The sequence below is a fragment of the Micropterus dolomieu genome, linkage group LG03 (assembly GCF_021292245.1).
Source record: "Micropterus dolomieu isolate WLL.071019.BEF.003 ecotype Adirondacks linkage group LG03, ASM2129224v1, whole genome shotgun sequence".
In the NCBI taxonomy this organism is placed as follows: Eukaryota; Metazoa; Chordata; class Actinopteri; order Centrarchiformes; family Centrarchidae; genus Micropterus; species Micropterus dolomieu.
In genome coordinates this window covers 6,132,741-6,152,848 of record NC_060152.1, presented here as the reverse complement: position 1 = coordinate 6,152,848, position 20,108 = coordinate 6,132,741, and the positions used below count along the sequence as shown (strand labels likewise).

At 37.6% G+C, this 20,108-nt stretch overlaps 1 protein-coding gene across 3 annotated transcripts; it reads left to right on the top strand.

Annotated features, from left to right (window-relative positions):
- Positions 1-265: 265 nt before the first annotated feature.
- LOC123968338 (retinoic acid receptor beta-like) lies at positions 266-19,883 on the top strand. 3 transcript variants are annotated; one of them, XM_046045040.1, is made up of 8 exons: positions 266-969; positions 4,625-4,785; positions 5,733-5,874; positions 11,586-11,773; positions 14,145-14,321; positions 16,003-16,207; positions 16,331-16,489; positions 17,641-19,883. In XM_046045040.1, exons 1-8 carry the CDS (start codon positions 807-809, stop codon positions 17,817-17,819), a joined length of 1,374 nt encoding a protein of 457 aa, XP_045900996.1. In that variant the 5' UTR covers positions 266-806; the 3' UTR covers positions 17,820-19,883. The 3 variants fall into 3 exon arrangements, with proteins under 3 accessions (XP_045900996.1, XP_045900998.1, XP_045900997.1); XM_046045042.1 differs by having other exon boundaries at positions 267-969; positions 11,610-11,773; XM_046045041.1 differs by having other exon boundaries at positions 271-969; positions 11,607-11,773.
- The last annotated feature ends 225 nt before the right edge of the window (positions 19,884-20,108 follow it).

Sequence of the window (20,108 nt, the reverse complement as noted above, 5' to 3'; positions counted from 1 at the left end):
GCTTTAAGTGGCATAACTACATTGAGGACTACAAGTCTGAAAATTAAAACATCTAGGGGTGTGGAGTTACAAGTGAGCTCACCAGACCCCTACAATCTGATCCTCATCCCTATTTGAGGTTAGAGGCTGGAGGTTACATTAGCTGGGCAGTTCAGTTGGTCCAAAACATTGTGGAGTTGCATTGTGGGTAATGTAGGCACAACATTTGTATGAGGGAAGAACACTGCTGGGACTAAAATCTCTGGTTCGGTTGCATTAATTTTCATACTTTTTTGAAGTTAAACTTTGTTTGAGGTAGCTAGTCCTCCTTTCTCTTTAGTCCACCACAGTACTGAATGATTAGTTTTTCTTGAGTACAGGACTTCAGTAGACTACTGCTAGTGATGTCAGAAAGTGGCTGGGTCATATGAAGGTCAGCAGCGGAGGAGGTTCACGGAGAGTTCACCCGCATACATTAGGTAACACCATCGGTCGCTGTGACATAACTAGTTTGAAGCAGGTTGAGTCGAGACATTCGTCAATAAAGAAGCGATAAGAAGAAGAAGAAGAAGAAGAAGAAGAAGTCATGGGACAAACTTTGTTATGCAAAACAGCAGCCACCAGATCTGGATGTGATTAACCCAAACGGTTGTCTCTTTGCTGGAGGACTAACAGTCCGCTGGCAACATGCAAACAATTTCTGACTGGGAAATACAGCTCTGTTTGTAAACGCACTTGCTGCCACAGACACGTTTTAAACACCGTTTGCGTCAAGTAGCCATAAACCCCGGTGCAAACTGAGAGAAAGAATTGCCTATGCGGGCAACATGTTTGACTATCTGGAATTTCAAGCTTTCGGTCCCGGAGAAATCACGGACTTCTACACCACATCCAGCCCTGCCTGCATGCTGCAGGAGCAGGAGCAGGATTTGGCAGCCTTCTTCCCCGAGCTGATCGAGACGGACTGGCAGCAGCACCGGTGCTCGCAATGTAAGTTGAAGCTGATGTTGTGGTTCAAACTTTAATCAGTGATGCTTTGGTGAGTCTGTGACCTACATAAAGAAATAATCCGCTTATTATCAAAACATAAATAAATAATGTTAAGTCAAGTTCATTTGAGGTATGTAGCCCAAAATCAGAAACCACAAAAGTGCCTTAAAGGGCTTTATCTGTCTGACACCGTCAAAAAGACGTTCATATGTTTGATAAACAAAAAAGTTGTGTTTTAATTTCTTAGACTTTAACAGTTTTACCCCTATGTCTAACTTAACTATATCTTACTGTAGTTTGGTATTTACTTTAAAAAGCAGGTGTTGTGCTACAGCATCAGAATAATCCTCCCGTTGGAATAACATTTCAAAACATTAGGGTCCACAACTAGACAGGTGGAAATATGGGATAAATCCACTGCGTTGTTTTCTGACCAGTTGTGACTTTTTAAATCAACCAATCAGCCAAACTTAATTTGCATGGCATCTTTCATACAGTGTTTTAAAGATGACTGACACTCTGATAATAAGCATTTGTAACAATTTGACTTTAATGCACAACAGAAATAAAAATGATGTCTATAAATTATTAAAAATGAATAAAATAGGTAAGATTAGATACATTTTATACTTAAAATATCAAAACTTTCAGCTGACTTTAGGCAGGTGCAAGACCATGAAGTGCTTCAAACATAAGTGAAAGTATATTAAACTCAACACAAAACTGACATTAAACCATGAAAATGCAAGGGATTTCCTGTCAATATAGTATGTTCTTGGTTCAAAATCTCTACACTGTATCCATATCCACATCAGATTTATTCAGAGATTGATATTTGTTTGAATAAAGGTCATTTAAACTCAAAATCTTAGCATTCCACTTATCATCCCTACTGCATTACTTTACTTTAAACTCCCTATTTAACATTTATAACCAGTATATAAATATTTAATGAATTGTTTATAAAAGTATGATGTAGTTGTAACCAGATATACATATTTATTAATGTAGTCAACAACTATAACTCATATGGGCACCCCTACTGTAAGTGGAGGTTGTTGAACACATAATGATTGACAATATACACATTTGTAATAATATTCTTCTAAGAGGTTAGCCTTTAACTTTTGACAAATACTGCACATTAATAAATACTTAAAATGTCCTTAAAGCTGCATATACCCACATTATTTTGTGCTATAACTAATTTATTTATTGTTTTATATGCTGCTTATAGTGCCAAATTGGGAGGTAAAGTAAAGTGTTACCTATTCTACTTTTGTGCACTCTTAGTCTATATGCTGTGATGCTTTTCATGGTGAGTTTCTGCTTGCAGGAGCTTTTGTTTTAACAGAAAGGGCGGACATGGAGAGCAGCAGAAAACAGAGCACTGTATTTGAGCACAGAGCAGTTCATGACAGTGTGGTGGTCTGTGTTTGGGCCGGGGCGGGCAGGGCCGGTCAGTTTGGGGTCACTACGGGTTCACCGGACGGTCACCAGCTCAGGAGGTCAGAAGCAAGCCAGACTTGTAAAAATGCCCAATTGCATGTAAAAGTCCTACATTGAAAATCAAGTATTATTAGCAAGATGTTCTTTAAGTATCAAATGTGCAAGTATTGGTTTTGCAGGGGGAAAAATACCTATAATGTGTGCCGTCTTATTAGAGCCATTGTAGATTAAATAAATAAATTGTGGAGCTGTGGGAGGGGGATAATATTCCGAGAAAAAACTTGGATATTCTCTGAAAAATAATTTTTTCATTAATTATACAGGACAGTTAAAAATGCTGCTTGAAAGCATCGGTCACAACTTAGTCATTTAGAAATGTCTGCAGTTGTTCCCCAATGTTTTATGCTTCTGGTCTTTGAACAGGAGGAAGTATCTCATAATTATGGTTAGTGAAAGTACCTTAGATATGACGGCTGTTATTAACATCTGCATACCCTGCTTTTAATTTAGAGTAGCAAGTTAAGCTTTTTGTTGTTCTACACAACCACACCATGCAGGTTCTTTTACTCGCATCTCCTTATCTTTTCAGGCTCAGTATTTTACAGCTAACTTAAACTTTTTTGTTGATTTAAATGGTTGACTTACACAATGCATTGTCGCACACATCAAATAACACCGTCTAAATTGGGGTTAGGGCAGCCTCTTTCCCTCTTCCCCCGACCAAATCACTTACACCGCCCCACCACACACACTCTCTGATTCTTCTCTCTCCCGCTCATCAGTCAGCTGGGCTTGTGGCATGCTCCTGCATTGTCTTGTGTTGGGGCTAATGGGGGTGTCCTCATTTAACCCTCAGTTTCTAGGTTCAACCAGAGGCCACAGGTTCAAGGGGATGTAGATGAGCAATTTTTCTCATTTTGTCCCCTTTTCAAAATGTCTTTCTTCGTTTTCTGTCAGTATTAGAGCGGTGTAGGTGATCAGAGAGCCGGCAGGGAGGCTGAGTGAGCCCCACAGACTGGGGAAATTCTCCTCTCAAAAGTGGCTGTAAAGGGGCGGGTTGACTGTTGTTAGTGATGGAGTGAAATTATACATTCAACTGGAAAAATGGAGGGTACCACTGTTCTACAATTGTTACAGCTGTATATATTAGATAGAGGTAAATTCTACATGAATACATTTTCATTTCAGCTGGTCTGTGATGTTTCAAGGAAATCAAAGACTGGTGAGTCTTGCTTTCTTTGGAAAGAGTGCCCACTCTCCTATTTATGACACAGTTTAGGCTTCACCTTTTTTGCAAACTGAGCAATATTTATGAGTAAGTGGAGGATGGGATGCTTTTCTCTGTTGCTGCCTGTTGCAGCCTGATAAAGACTGATGAGATCAATGTAGATTTACACAGAAATAGGCCTATACTCTTAGATCATTACTTGACTTTAGTCTGAAATCAAATAGCAGCTTTATGAAACTGAACAGACTGAGTAAGAAGGCGAGTCTGTGCCTCTATGAGGACCATAGGTGAGGATGAACACAGCTAGATTACTTCTCATCTTCAGAATGTTTTTATTTATTTATTTTTATTTATTTGTGTACATATGATTGCGTTTTCTATAAATATTTAATTTTAAAAGGATGTAACTTGCTGTGTAATCTTTGCACAACATCTGAAGCCCCACAGCCCACATTTATTTTCTGTTAGTTACAACATTGTAACAAACATTGTACTTTTTACTTCACTACATCTCGTTAACGGCTATGTCTTTATTGAGACCATCATGTACTTGTTAGACTGATGAAGGTAAATTGCCACGCAACAAAACAGAGATCCTTTATCTTGTTGCACATTATGTGTTAAAATAAAAAATACACATCATCTTTCAGGACCTTGACGGCTCCATAATTTGACACTCTGAAAGGGCCCATTTTGCATAGTGAGTACTTTAAGTTATGATGCTTAAAGTCATTCTAATGCAGCGCTTTTACTTGTAACAAAGAATTTTTGGTGGTATTTCTGCTTTTACTCGGCTCATAAGCGTCCTTTCCAATGATACTTTGATGCTGCTGTCATGAAATCATATGCTCAGTCAGATTTCTCTTTGTTAAGTAAAACTCGAAAAGTTTAGACTTACTTGACTTGAATTACGGTATATTATATTCTCCCTGCTGTGCTTGTTATAGTGTTGCATTGTGTTGTGGTGTGCGTTTGCAGCAGTTGGAAGCCAGAGTTCCAGCTCCAGCTCCAGCTCAGACGACCTGTTCGCCAGCCCCCCTTCCCCACTGCCCCCTCCTCGCACTTACAAGCCCTGTTTTGTGTGTCAAGACAAGTCTTCAGGCTACCACTATGGAGTCAGTGCCTGCGAGGGCTGCAAGGTAATGTCAGGCCTGTGGTCCGCTTCACAGCATGCTCTTCACTAAAAACCACTGCTGTTATGCTCTAATAAACTAATTAGCAATGAACAGTATTCTCTCAGACATTCTGCTTTTATGCAAGCAGTCATTTTGTAAATGTGTGTCATGCTCTACAAAAGGAAGATGCCTCAGCTTGGGATGAAACCTTTTTAGTGACTGTAAAACTAATAAGAAAATAATTTAAATAATTGAACAAAAGAAAATAAATATATAGTTAATATGTTTGTAATGTTTAATATATTTTTCCGGAATGCTTCATTATGTCACATCTGTCTGTTATTGACTGCTGTATTTGCTCAGAGAAAACATCACTACAGGGTCTGAACTTTGTCCTGATAATCCAGCGGGAGTAACATGGTGTTCAGTCAATATTACACTAACAATGACATCCTTCTAGACAACATAAACAAATGTCTTTTCAACAATTGGCTTCCTCTTGTAAATAGATCAGAGATGTCTAATTACCCAGATATTTGTAGTTTTGTTTTTGTACTTTTACCCTTCCCTGTCCAGTTAACTTAATTTTAGTCTGTGACATTTTTTTTTAGAATCAAACTTAATTCCTGCTCAAAATCAAGCTACTTAAAGTCATAACGCCTGATTCAAAAGCATAGTACACATAATTGGGGTTTCATTGCTAAAACAATTGTGTTTTTTGATAATGTAATTATACGTTATACATTCAAACAGGATATTTTATTGTGTTCTTTCACATTAGTCAGTTGTTGATTTTTACACAGAAAAAACACAAATATGACTATAAACTCTTCAAATATAAGGGTAAATACGTCTGTTTACATTGTCAAAACAATTCCAGATTAGGCCTTAAAGTTTAGGCAGGATTATTTTCATACTCTGGTAACTTAAGTCATTAATATCTTCTCTCTACTCTGCCATTGCCTCTGCAGGGCTTCTTCCGCCGCAGTGTGCAGAAAAACATGGTGTACACCTGCCACCGGGACAGAAACTGCATCATCAACAAGATCACCAGAAACCGCTGTCAGTACTGTCGGCTCCAGAGGTGCTTTGCTGTGGGAATGTCCAAGGAGTGTAAGTGTCTGATCCGCTCTGATTCAGCAGCAGGCCTCATGAGACTTGTTGCCTAAAACGTCCTTTTTGACTCCCTCTTATGTTGAACATATGTGGCATCTGTTGTAGCATTTTGTGAGATTCCAAAATAAGACAGTCGCTATCCACAAGAAGGATTTATCTTCGCTACCAAATGTAAATGTATTTAGAGGAAATAATGACATGGTAGATAGTAGATTGGTAGACATTTGGTAGGACAGTTTATTGTAGATGCACTTATTAAATAGAAGAAGATGTCAGAGCTGACTCTCAAGGTTGTAAATGTGAATCAACTCAGGTTTATCATTTGTGTTACATGTTCTGAGAGAAAAGCACAGTAAGGGAAATGCATATTTAGACTTTAGAAACTACTATACTGATGGTGTGAATACACATCTTTAGCCATCTTACTACAGGTAACTTACCAACAGATACACTCCTATTTTAATCAATTCAACAGTTTATACAGGCTGCATAACAGCAAGTCTAATTTATTGTTTACGCAAAATACAGGTGACCTTCACTCTATACTGCACTTGAAGTTGAACCCATCCTGTGTAGAGACAGACGGAGGACTGAAGCTGCCTCTGCTGCTCTAACATCCTGCTTAATCTACCCAGGCTGTGTAGACACAAATCACAAAGTAAATACGTCAGTTTGAGTCAAAATTGTAAATCAGATAGAAAGGTACATGGTTTTCTTTGGACATTGAATAACATCCGGTTCTCTAAGTGATAAATATCTGATAATCTCGGTTTTATGAGGGTGTGTGTTGTTTTTATTATATGAAAACACTTTAACCTCGACCCTATCCAACCCTATTTTCCCAGGTTTTCGTGTCTAAGTGACTAATGGGGACAATCATTTTTGAAACTGGTCCTGTGTTGATTGAGAACGCTGCAGCTGGCCATCAATGTAGTCCCTTTTGTCTAACCAAAAACAGCTGTTAAATCACGTTATACCGTGCAGATCATCGTATTTCATTCACACTCGACAGAAACAAATTAAAACTCACCAAAACTGTCTTGGTTTGTCCACTTTTTCAACAATCGCTTACAATGGTTTTGTTGATATAAACCCTTAATTCACAGAGTTATAGATGCATTTAAAAAAATTCCCTGTAATTTAAGTCAAAAAGCAAAACTTTCATATATTCTAGGTTCATTACACATAAAGTGAAATTTTTTTTGATGATTAAATCAAAAATCCATTTCTTTATTATCTTTATTATTTATTCGACAAACAAGATTTTTTTTAAAGGACATTTCTGAAAGTAAGCATTACTGGTCACTTAATAGGGATACTGTCTTGTTACCGTATCACATCACATTTTTCTGTCCATGTAGCAAAGCAAAAATACAGACGTGGAGAATAACGTAACATGAAATTTATCCAACTACATATTTTACAACATTGACCAGGGAAACGCGTTACTTCTCTCAGTGACTATGGCCATCTTCTAGCTAAAGCCTTTAAATGACAGTTCATTTTCATTGCTAAAGTTGGAATAACTTTACCTGTCCAGGAGAAAACAGGCAACTTCAGCGCTACTTTGAAAACATTTGTCTCGCATCAGCGCCTTCCATCTGGGAAAATCCACACTGATGTTTATATCCGTGATTTCTGCCTTCATCCGCCTTCACTTCTTTGACGACAAAGATTCACGCTCTGTCGGTTGTGCTAAATAATACGTAGGCCTATTCTCCTCCATTTGTCAAAATTTCACATCTCTTCTTACTGATAATAAACCAGATGACTACTCAGAAACTGTATAATATTATTATTATTATTTCCTCTTATTAATTCTTCTTCGTACTCATTCAACATAGTGATGAGCCTCTACACTGCCCGGAATTATACAAGAAGAAGAAGAAGAACATAGTGACAACTACTGCACGGCAGTTTGTCCATTTACGGCTACTGTAGAAACATGGCGACCTCCATGTAAGGGGGACCCGCAGTTATGTAGAGAGAAATGGCTCATTCTAAGGTGACCCCACTAATCACTAACCCACCGCTTTTCAGTCTTCAGTTTGATTTACTCATTAAAATATCTCAACAGTGAAACTGCCAAAATCCAGCTTAAAGAGAAGCACTAAGTTACCTTATGAACATCAATCAAAATAAGGCAGTAAAGAACCATGTTTAAATGTGATTTTAAGCAGGAATTAGGCATTAATTATACAGCAATTATCAAATTTCACCTATTTTGTTAGACTGCTCTTATAATAATAAAGATGCAATATACAAAGCACAGAAAAGAAATTTACCATAATATATTATTTTTTGGATTGACCAAACCTAAGCTCTTGTGGGATCAAATGAAATAGAGACAGCTAAAAGCAACGACAACAACATCTTTTGTGATTTAGTGCTAACGTTAACAAGCTAGGCAGACTACCTTCCATTTTTAAAATTTAATCACTACTAATACATTTAATTAAAGTCATTTCTTTTTTTCCTTTTTTTTTCCAGTGGAAAACAAACTTAACAGCACGATGGGTCCTCCCAAATGTGTACTGTCATCAGCTGTCTAAGCTATCTAAGTCAGGGACAGATGAGTTACATAGCAAAAAAGTTACGTATACAACACCATGTTTGATTGAAAAGGGGGGAACATCTTGCACCAACATTTTCCAGTCAGAGGCGCAACATGGAAATTTACAGCACGTCCTCTAGCAATGCCGGTCCTCAGATGTCAGTTAAACATTGTTACCCCTGAATTCCTGGATAATATATAGAAGGACCTGAACTTGTCAGAGCGGATTACTATGGTGGAATTTAAGTCAATTGCAAAGGATTGAGTAACCAGTACTCTTGGTCATTATGATTGTGCCTATATTTTCACTGGAAATGGTTTATTGGACATATTAGATTGTATGTTTGTTTGTATAGTTTGTGTGTTTGTGTTTCTTGTTGTTACAATGTTTATGCTTGGCCAGGTCCCTCTTGAAAAAGAGATTTTAACCTCAATGACACTTTTCCCTGGTTAAATAAAGCAGTCCCTATGAAATCTGTTTAAATTTTTCCCCAAATTCTGAATTCTGTGTTTTACAGTTTAGGCAAATTTTGTCATCAGAAATAGTATGTGAATTGTCCCCTATTAAATAGGATATTACTTGATATTTCTTCCCACGGATCCTCTGGAGTACAGCCTCCATAAGTTGCTTGGCTTAGCTTTTTATTTAACAGAATAACGGACTCCGCCCGCACAGCCACAAAGTCTTCAACGTTGCGTTGCGTCTTGCATCTGTCGATGTAGTTGCACTTTTGTAAGTTTGTTGAAGTGAAGAGCTCTCACTAGTGTGCCATCTTCGGGATGACGGTATGTGTGTGTGCATGTCCACTCTGGGTGAAACACGGACACAGAGAGCAGAGGAGAGAAGCAGAGTGCTCGGAAATTACACATACATGAAAACAAAACATAGCAGTGTAGTTTTTCTGTTTGTTTGGCCAAAGTGCTATAATAGTAACTATATATATACTTATACTGCTAGGGACCGATTCCATTTTTATGTTTACCTGCATGTCCAGACAAACATAGCAGTAAGAGGGAGTGAATTAACCCTTTTAAATATACATTTTCAGATTTTCAGACCTCATTGAGTCTCAGTTCTCACTGATCTCCACCAGCACTTAAGCGACTCGACTGTGCAACAGAAACAAAGTCAAAGTCTCTGTTACCCACAAGTGCAGTGACCTAGATAACTCAGTGTGTATTATCCAGAGGGAGCCGAGGGCAGCGATAGGGCAGCAGTGAAGGATCCACCCATCCACATGTTCTCATTGTTACAGCTCTGCACTCAGACACACACACATTACATAAATACATCACATGTACCATACAGATAGATGCTATGTAACTGCTTGCCGACTGTCTCAGTCAATGTGTAATGCGATCTCACTTGGAGTGTTTACACAATGATGACTGGATGTAGGGCATCCGGGAAGGATGACGAGGGTGTGGGTGTGGGTGTGGGGTTGGTGGTTAGCAAGGCAGAGACGGAGGTGTTGCATAATCCTGAGCTCCTCTGACATGTGTAGCTGCTTGGGCCAAGTCAGTGGGACGTATTGAAACATGTTGACACCATTACTGAAGTGATTATGAAAGGCTAACCTGGTTAGGCTGCAATAGCCTGCTTCACGTGCACACAGGAGAAACACGTAATCCACACAGCTCAAAGCCAACTGTCTTTGTTGGAAACTATTTTCTGCCCGAGAAAGAGTTCCACAGAAGACCACTGACAGTGAGTCATTCTGAGATGCTTTAAGAACCACAATTGAAATTCCATTTGTATTTTGATGGAGGCAATAGTCCAAGTGCACTACATGGCCAAAAATATGTGGAAACATCTGTCAACATACTTCTTTGTACTTGAGACAGACAAGGCCCCTTAATTAGGCTGTTATGGTGTGTACTTTGACAGAGTTGTGTCTTTAGACTGCAGCCTTATTTTGCAGTAACATTTAGTAGTAAAAAAAATTTAAATATAACTTACTGAAACCTGTTCTGACACTGTAAAGGGCATGGAAAAGTATGGCTTTTAAAGTTGAATGGACATTTGAAATCTCCTGCAACAATTGTGCATATATTATATATATATATATGTAAGAGGATAAAACCATTTTAGGACTTATGTTTGTCTAAAGTTCAAGCCGCTGGGTGGGCATTTCATTTTGTACTTGTTGAATGGCATCTGAGAGCATTGCTAGGTGATAGACTGTCAATTTCCATTGTGCACTACTGACTGTAGAACTTAAGTACAAGACGGTCAACCTTTATCGAAAAGCCCACATAGTGTTGTTTATATACCATAAGCAATTTATGAGATTAATTAAGGTTAATTAAGTCTTTATTGAAGATCTAACCAGAAGTGCAAAAAGCATTAAAGTGCAGAGTAATGAACATATGTATAGAGTCAACAGTAAGGTGTAGATATAAATACGCTAAGATATGTACAGGATGAACAGCCTGATATGAATATGCTAAGATACAGTATTATACAGTATGAACAAAAAAGAGAAGAGAGCAACAGTGAGACATTGCATAAATAATTAACAGCTTGAGATAAGATATCAATATAGTGCATACACTCTACATCAGATGCAGTATAAATATATATGGATATGTGAAAGCATATTATGTACTAAAGGTAAGTGTAAGTTTGTTTTCCACAAACAAAGTGGAAGCTAGTTAGCTTAGCTTGCTACAGTTAGCACTGATGCCACGTCTGATGTTACCTTTTGTTACTTTAAGCTGTCTTTCTCTCATGAGTCCAGATGGCAAAACACACAGCCAATCCGATAAACCTATAACCTCAGCACACCACATTACTCGACTGTAATCAAGCCATACATATGTATATGTATGTATGTGTGTGTGTGTGTGTGTGTGTGTGTATGTATTACACACCTTGGATAGATTTCTATGCAATAATACAATTAAGTTGCTTCTATAGATCCTGTTGCTGTCGCATAGTTTTTTTGTACACATCACTGTATGATGTCACTCCCAATAATGTTAAAAAAAATTGTAATCAAAATCAAAGACTGAGTGTCATGGAAAGGTTTGTGTCCCATTGTCAATGTCAGCGACCATATACAATTTTTGTTCAATGCAGAATAATCAGTTGAACCAATGTACCTTTGTTTGAACAGTTTGAACTTATTTCCTAAATAATGTATCGTGAAAGGTGCATCATCATTTTCCTCAGCAGTGAGAAACGACAGAAACAGAAGGAAGGGGAAGAAGGAAGAGGTGAAGATGACCATCATGGAGACGTACGAGCTAACTGCAGAGCTCGGCTTGATAGTGGAGAAGATCTGCAGGGCTCACAGAGAGACCTTCCCCTCTCTTTGCCAGCTGGGAAAATACACTACAGTGAGTCACGACATGAGAGCTGACTATTAAATTAATGTTCCTCTATGGAGAGAAAATAATCTGCTGAGAGGAAAAGCTGTCCTCTCAGTGCAGTGGTTAATTTCATTTAGATATATATTTTATGGTTAATTGTTGAAGGACAATATGATTTTAACTTGAACGATTTTAGCTGTCAATAGAAGATTTAACAGGAAATATACATGGAAGTGGAGAACTTATTATTATTAATCTACAAAATATGACTTTTCCACAAACCAACACTGTAGAAGCAAAACAGGTATTGAGTTGAGATATTTTGTCAATCAAATTGGAAACAGTACTTGGTAGATCAGTATTCAAATATGAGCATGTTCACATGCTGTAGTTTTCATTTGTGCCAAGAAAATAAACATAGAATTAGTCACGACTAAACTTTAATAATTATTCATTAAGGCTTTATTGTATTGGTCCATAATTTTCAAATAATTTCCCAGGAGGTTTCCTTATAAGAACAATGTAATTTATCACTAAATATAGGGAAAATAGATTTCTGAGCTTTTAATTTAGTTAGGATTTAATCAGTTGAAGTGATTTCAAGAGTTTTCCTTGAAAGAGCTGCTCCATTTCAATCCAATATTTAATTTACTATTTATTCATTTATTATTGGAAACTTGATTCTTCATACATGTTTAATTGTATGCTTCCCTGTAGACAAATTCTTGCAGGCTGCACTAACTAAAAAGACTGATGCTAGTAAGTAATTGGAATTAATTCACTAGAAATGTACCAGTAGTAGACTGTGGTGGATGCTTACTAAGGATTTGTGGCCCCTTTTTAATCACTTATCAGTCAAATATCTTTTTGGCCATACTTGCTGGTTAAAGTGTAAATCCATACAGGCTGAATGCTTTTATTCCTTATAGAAGATTGGGGCTGGGGTTACATTTGTTGCTACAACAATAAACACACAAAAAGAACATTCATTTTCCAAACTGTGACTCATGTCACTATTAAAAATAACTGCACGTCCCTTCATGACAAAAAACTAAAACTTCCCGGTGTAACACAATACGGTAATCCAACTGGTATAATGTGTCTGGGTGTGACCTTTTCAGAAACATGTGAATGTTTTTCACATCACATGTTTGTGGTTTGACAAGTCAGCAGAAGTGAACTAACAGACACATGCAGTGTGTTGTTCCATTTAAGAAAAAAAAAAACACGTTCTGCTTTGAGAGTAATCAGGAAACCTCTGACTCTTAAATACTTTGTGTAGTGGTCATCATTTTTTTCTTTCATTTTTTTGATTCTAATGTTTTACTTTTTAGGGTTAAAAATCGTCAAGTTTAATTCATTTACCATACTGGAGAAGTCATAGTAGAAACATTTGTGCATTTTGATTAGTGATAGGATGATATCTAGTATTTTAAAATAATCGACATCTGCCCATACCTGCACTCACAATGATAATATATCATCCTAAATGACAATTGGAGCATTAAACACACCACATTTTCTGCTCCATTTTATAGTGGAAATGTCTTTATTTATATAAAGGGAAACAAAAAATTCAGCTGGCAGATGACATTTCATAAATATAAAAATATAACAGAATAAATAATCAGCAGCTAAGTTACGTTTTTGGGCAATGCACATTTGTTTATTCTATATTCTAAATTGCATTGCATGTTTTCTTTTTGTGCAAATAAACCTTTCTCAAAGCATTTTCATTTGTTAGTTAACATTTCTTGGTGCAAGCTGTTTTTCAGAACAGTGTAAATGACACCTACATCAGTGGAAAATTACCTGCCCAGCACCAAATAGAAGTCAGACAACGTTAGCGACTAGATAATAAACATAATAAGGCAATGAACAGCGACAGTAAAGCCAAATATGTCCAGTAGAAAACAGAGCTGAATATTGGACTCACATTCATCAGATCTCCAGAAGCACAGCTCCAAATGAATGGTAATGTTTCTCCATATCTGTTCTATCTTTAAATAGACAAGTGTCAGACACTTTCACCCTATCTCTTATATATCACCTTAAGGTGACTATATGTAAATGTTGTCTGTACAGCTTGTTGCGCTGCTGCCAAGTGGCCAAAATAACAATAATGGCTGCTTTTCTTGTAAAGATGATGCTTTTAAATTTAGATTATTAGTGTGTGGTAATTTAGTCAAATGCAGAGGCATTTGAAATGTATGCTCACCATCAACCCACAATGAAAAGAGCAGGTGTTGGTGTTTAATTCGGACATATATTTATAATCACATCATGTATTTTTAGCGTCTTTATTGTGTTTTTTTTTAATCCTGCATCTTCCCTGAGACTTGAACATCAACATCGCTTTAACAATAAACCGACCAGTATTTTTTTTTACTTCATCAAGAACTCCAGCTCAGACCACAGGATCCAGTTGGACCTCGGGCTGTGGGACAAGTTCAGCGAGCTCGCCACCAAGTGCATCATCAAGGTGGTGGAGTTCGCCAAGCGAGTGCCTGGTTTCACCGGCCTGACCATCGCAGACCAGATCACTCTGCTCAAAACTGCCTGCCTGGACATCCTGGTACTTTTTGTTTCCTAAAATAACTTTCTACTTAAAGATTTGCCGTTGAGCCCTTTAAAAATGAAAACAAACTGTAGTAGAAACTTTGTGATCATGACTGCAATACGTTGATGAGCTGTAGGTCTACCTAGTTTTATTTTACCTGCATCCACACAAGTATTTTTTTAAATGGAGTGACATGAATTACAATTGACTCACGCTGTCAACCAACATTCATGCCAAAGACAAACTCACAGGCAGGCTGACAGAGCAGCCCTCCAAAAAAGTGTGTCTCTTCTTTCATTCTCCTTCTTCCTCCGTTCCTCTCCTCATTCACTGCTAAGTCTGTCTGTCATCATCACCATCAGGGCCTGATTATTTAATCTGACACTCTGCGATAGCCTTACATGCCAACCTTGAGACCTAAAATATAGAGAGGATATTGGGGGGGTATTGGGGTCCTTCATAGAGACTTTGATTCCTGTGTTCTGGTGACTTTTAATGAATCAAAATAAAAATAAAAAGCACACTGCAACAGCATTTTTATAATACTTTTAATCTTAATTATTTGCAGGTAAGAATACAGTATTTACATACTGTAAATAATTCGCTCCTCTGGCGTGAACTTGAATCTCTGGCATAAACTTATTCCAGGACATCTGCAATTCGCTTGCGTATTTCTTTCTCATTGCACTCTCCATTTCTCCATTTCTGCTTAATCCCTACCTTTACAACTGTATTTTCTTTATAGGCTGTTGAATTAAAATAGATCTAGAGAAATTACTGAAAGAAAGAAAGCTGTTTGCTTAATGGAAACCAGTGAGTGAACACTGTAATCAATAGTTGTTTTTTCGTAGGCTATAGGAGTGCTTTTTGTATTATAGGCCTACTTACTTTAATTGTTGTAGCTTATATTCAAGTTCAGTGAAGGTGCGTGTGTGACCTTTTGATATGATTGATGTTTGAATATAAAGATAATCATTTAAACATCTTAGCAACTATGCCGAGACAGATACACAAATGAAACGGCATTGCCACTTCCAGTATGTGCATTTGTTAAGCACCATTCAATTAAATATGTTACACTGCGATTTTTGAAAAAGTCCAGAGGGCCAAGTATGCTTTCCTGATTTTTGTTTAAAACTTGTATTAATGTTATTCATCAGAAACAGTTCACAGTAATAAACATTAATTAAAGTGTAGTTGAGCAGTAGTTAAGATTGATGTTAAAATGGCCATGTCTAAAATCTGAAATTTCTCATATATGATTTACAATTAGACACATTAAACAAACAAAAGGTAAAGTTGTAAAAAAAGGCAACATCTTCCAACAGGAAAAGGCTGACAAGACCAAGAGTCCACAGCAGTGCTAGCAGCTCTGTGTGGCTGTATTTAGGCACAGCGATGGTTTGAGCTAAATGCTAACATCACTATACTGACATGCATACAATGACACACTGATGCCTAGCAGGTGTTAATTTACCATGTCTACCAGCTGACTTTAGCATATTATCCTGCTAACATTTAATAATTAGCACTAATTGGTATGCCATTGTTTTGTCATTATGTTAAAATAATATCTTTACAAAATCAAATCAGTTAGGGGAAGTTTTGATGACGTGATACTTGTGTTAAACACGTTTACATTAATCATATCTGTCTTATACTCTTCTCTTCCACACCCTGTTCTTCTTCCATCTAGATCCTAAGGATTTGCACTCGCTACACTCCAGACCAGGACACCATGACCTTCTCCGACGGATTGACCCTGACCCGTACTCAGATCCACAACGCTGGATTCGGACCACTGACAGATCAGGTTTTCACTTTTGCCGGCCAGCTGCTGCCACTGCAGATGGACGACACAGAGAGCGGCCTCCTCAGCGCCATCTGTCTCGTCTCTGGAGGTACTGAAGCTCAGAAGAAAATACAACCTTAGGACAGGTGTTACAGAAACCAACTGGAAAGAAAAAAATCTCAAATGTTGAAATTAGATGCTTATGATTGGTCTTTTCTGTTTCTGTGAACAGACCGGCAGGACCTGGAAGAGCCGTCTAAGGTGGAGGTGCTTCAGGAGCCGCTGCTGGAGGCGCTGAAGATTTACTCCCGCAAACGGAGGCCAAGCATGCCCCTCATGTTCCCCAAGGCTCTCATGAAGATCACTGACCTGCGCAGCATCAGCGCCAAAGGTCAGGAAGCAATGCTCTTCTTGTAAATCGTTGTCATAAAAGCTCTGTAATTACTTGCATAATCATTTGTTAATTGAAGAAATTTAAGCAAGATAATGTAGCTTTTGACAAAAGAAATTAATATCTAATATAAGCAATAAAACACATCCCTGTCAGTTCAACTACAGCCTTACTGGTTCTGGTATGACCAGTAGCTTATGGTGGCTAATGTTAGCAAACTGTAGCAAGATATTGCTGTGCTGTGTATCATTACTGGCCCACTTATCTGACTTTGTTACTCTTCTCTAGTCTTACCACTGTTAAACTACATTTTAGTATTTACCTTTATCCTGTCATTACCACTAGTGACCACAGAAATTGCTGTTCAGCAAAAGTTACATAGGCCTGGTTTAAAGGAAAACACTATAATAAAAATAATTGGCTGTAATAACATTTTACTCACTTTTTTATTTATGAGCTCTGAGGACACAGCAGACGACAATGCCCACAAATTAGCAGGAGAGCAATAAAACAGGCAGCAAAAGCCTCGTACCATTAAATTAGAGCATGAAAAAGGACATGCGTAGGTTGGCACAAGTAGCAATGTCAGCATTCCAGCTGATAGTAAACTTGTAAGGCAGAATTGCAGAGGAACTCCCCATAGCATGAATTTTGAGACATCCAGCATGATGAACCGCTAAAGAACAACACAAACACAAACACAAATGCTATGAGAGCAGTAGCAGTAGCGTCATGTGTTTATAGCTTGCAAGCTTCAAAGCATTTGTTAGAGTTGAAGCCGCTCTGATAAAAAAGCAACCTCCATCAGATACCATCAAGCTAGAGAGAGGCTTTGAAAGAAATTCATGCCTCTATGTTGTTAAAACTAAACACAAGAATGATGTAATGTTGTTTTGTCTTGGAACTTCACTGCTGCATTTTAAAAACCTCCTTTCTGATCATGACATTACTGTGCTCTTTATACTTTATCTCTGTATTCTGTGTGTGAGCAAAGTGTAAGTCATTGTGGATTCAATCAGCAGTTTTTGGTCTGGGATTCCAAAACGTTTAGCCTCCTGGAGGTATTTAGAGCCAACTTCAGTGAAATATTTGTAATAATGACATAAACTGGCTGTAATGTGTGCTTTGTAAAAATATGTCCCTTTCCACAGGAGCTGAGAGAGTGGTGACTCTGAAGATGGAGATCCCGGGCTCCATGCCCCCTCTGATCGAGGAGATGCTGGAGGATCTGCAAAACCTGGAGAAACACCAGAAGAAAGACTCGGAGGAGAGCAAAGAGGAACAAAACACCAGCCAACACACACACACACCTTCTCATCACAGCACATGAACTCCTCTGACTTCGAACGCTGAAGCTGCTCAAAGGACATTGGCTCCCTCCCTCCCATCCAGAGAAAACTCTAAAGCTAATGATACACGGAGCAACTTTTAGAGCAATGTTGCTAGGCAATGTTGCCGTCAGTGGGCAACCAGGTGAGACACTGGGCAACTACCTGTGTTGGGAGGGGGGGCAACAACCAATCAGAGGCGCAAATCTATTGCCAGGGACACAGACACTGCAGAGATGGACACTGAAACTTGTGCAGCTGTGACTGTTATCTTGGCATCAACAGTTATTTTTCTTAAGTAAGTAAAGTGAAAAACTGAGTAGATAATGTGGTTAATTTGCCATAATTATTACATACATTAATTCAATTACATACATACATTTCATCTTTCTTTCTCAGCGTTTTCAAACACACACACACACACAACAACTTACCAGTGTAAAACTGCCATGCCTGAGAGATATTGCTCAGCAAAATTGCTCAAAAAGTTGCCCCGTGTTATCATCAGTTTAACAGTATAAAGTACAGATGCAGTCTAGAGGGTTACTAATGTCTTACCTCAGTTTTTGGTTGGAGAGCTGTTGGTGAATATTCACAGGCTAGTTGGCAAAACATCATGTGCTTAAAGAAGAGATTCAGTTGTTAAACTAACGACTACACTGATGACAGAAGAGCTAATTCCTTAATTCAAACTCAGTTTCGGGGCAGGGGGTGCAGTAAAGTTTACTATATCACAATTTAATTTTTTAAAAACCTCCTGACAGGCACCTCATAACACCTGAGCGTCACTCCAACTTTTCTGTGTCAGGTTCCTACTGTATTTATATTTGCATGAGATATCACATGAATTTTTACCTCATTAAACAACAATGCCTTTAGCATTAGTGTAGCAAAGATCATAAACATATGTACTTATGGAGCAATTTCTTTGAGCTTTTTTCATATTATGTGGTTTTTTTCACATCTCTCACCGTCTTCTCATTTGTACACACAATTTATAGACTTCCGTACGTAAACAGAAAGCTTACTGCACAAAAGGGAAACATAAACTTGACTTAACTCATGAAGGTGAATGTTATAACTGGCATTAACAAATATCTCAAGTGTATATAGCTGAAATAATAAAGGAAAATGAGAAAGAACGTACAGATACAGCAAATACATTCATAAAACACCATGATGCAGTTTAAAGGAATAGTTTGACATTTTTGGGAAAAATGCTTATTCTCTATTTTGCCAAGAGTTAGATAAGAGGATAGTTAATACTTTCATGTCTGTTTGATATGAAGCTGGAACCAGCAGCCAATTAGCTTAGCAGAAAGACTGGAGCTGCTGTAATACATTTTGCTGGAAATCTGTCGATTGTTTTGCCATAACAAATATAAAGAGTCTGTACACTGTATGTAAGCTAATACACTGTATTCACTATATTCTATGACACATATTATAAAATGTGCCAGATGGCATATTTGCAGTTATTGGTGGGCCTGGATATTGTTCGAAATGTTCAACTTTCTGTATTGATACTCAAAAGATGTTTTTTTTACATACTTTACTTGATGAGTTCTATATAAACATGTTTTTTACAAAAAAAAATTTCATTTAACAAAATATCACCTCATCACAGATAGCTGTACATGAATTTTGCCTAAATAAAATGCTGTGTACTCTAGAAATAATACTAATAATTTGAAAAAACATGAAATGTAAACCAGACAGTTTGATTAGAAATGTATCTTTACTTGGAGGTAAAGAGATTATGGGTCTAATAAATAAGTGGTCTAATGTTGAACCATCATTGTCTTAAATAGAAATAAATATACAAAATCAGAAACTTAATGATATTTGTGCTTAAATAAATGTACATTCCATGAAACAGGATGTTGTTCAATGTATGAAATATCTCCTGTTAGCGGCTGAGCAAGCAGACTTTGTACTGTACTGTAACTTGTGCCTACTCTAAATGTGCCAACATCTTCCATATCTTGGAATTTAATTGCCAATGCACCAACCAGAAACAAATTTCATAAGATTTTTGTTGGTCTATTAAAGTCTTGTGTACTGGATTCCATTTGCCTGTTTCATGTTTCCGCTGAAACTTTTGTTATTTCTGAGTTGACAGAGCAGTACATGCTTCATGTTGAGGATCTGTGAGGTTGTTTAAGGTTAGCTCGTCTTCTCTCAAAAGAAAGGCTCATACTGCCTCCTATGGTTCCTGTTAGGAATTGCACTGCTGCACATTTAATAGTCAACAATGAGTTGATCTGTTCTGTATGTAAATTCTAGATTTA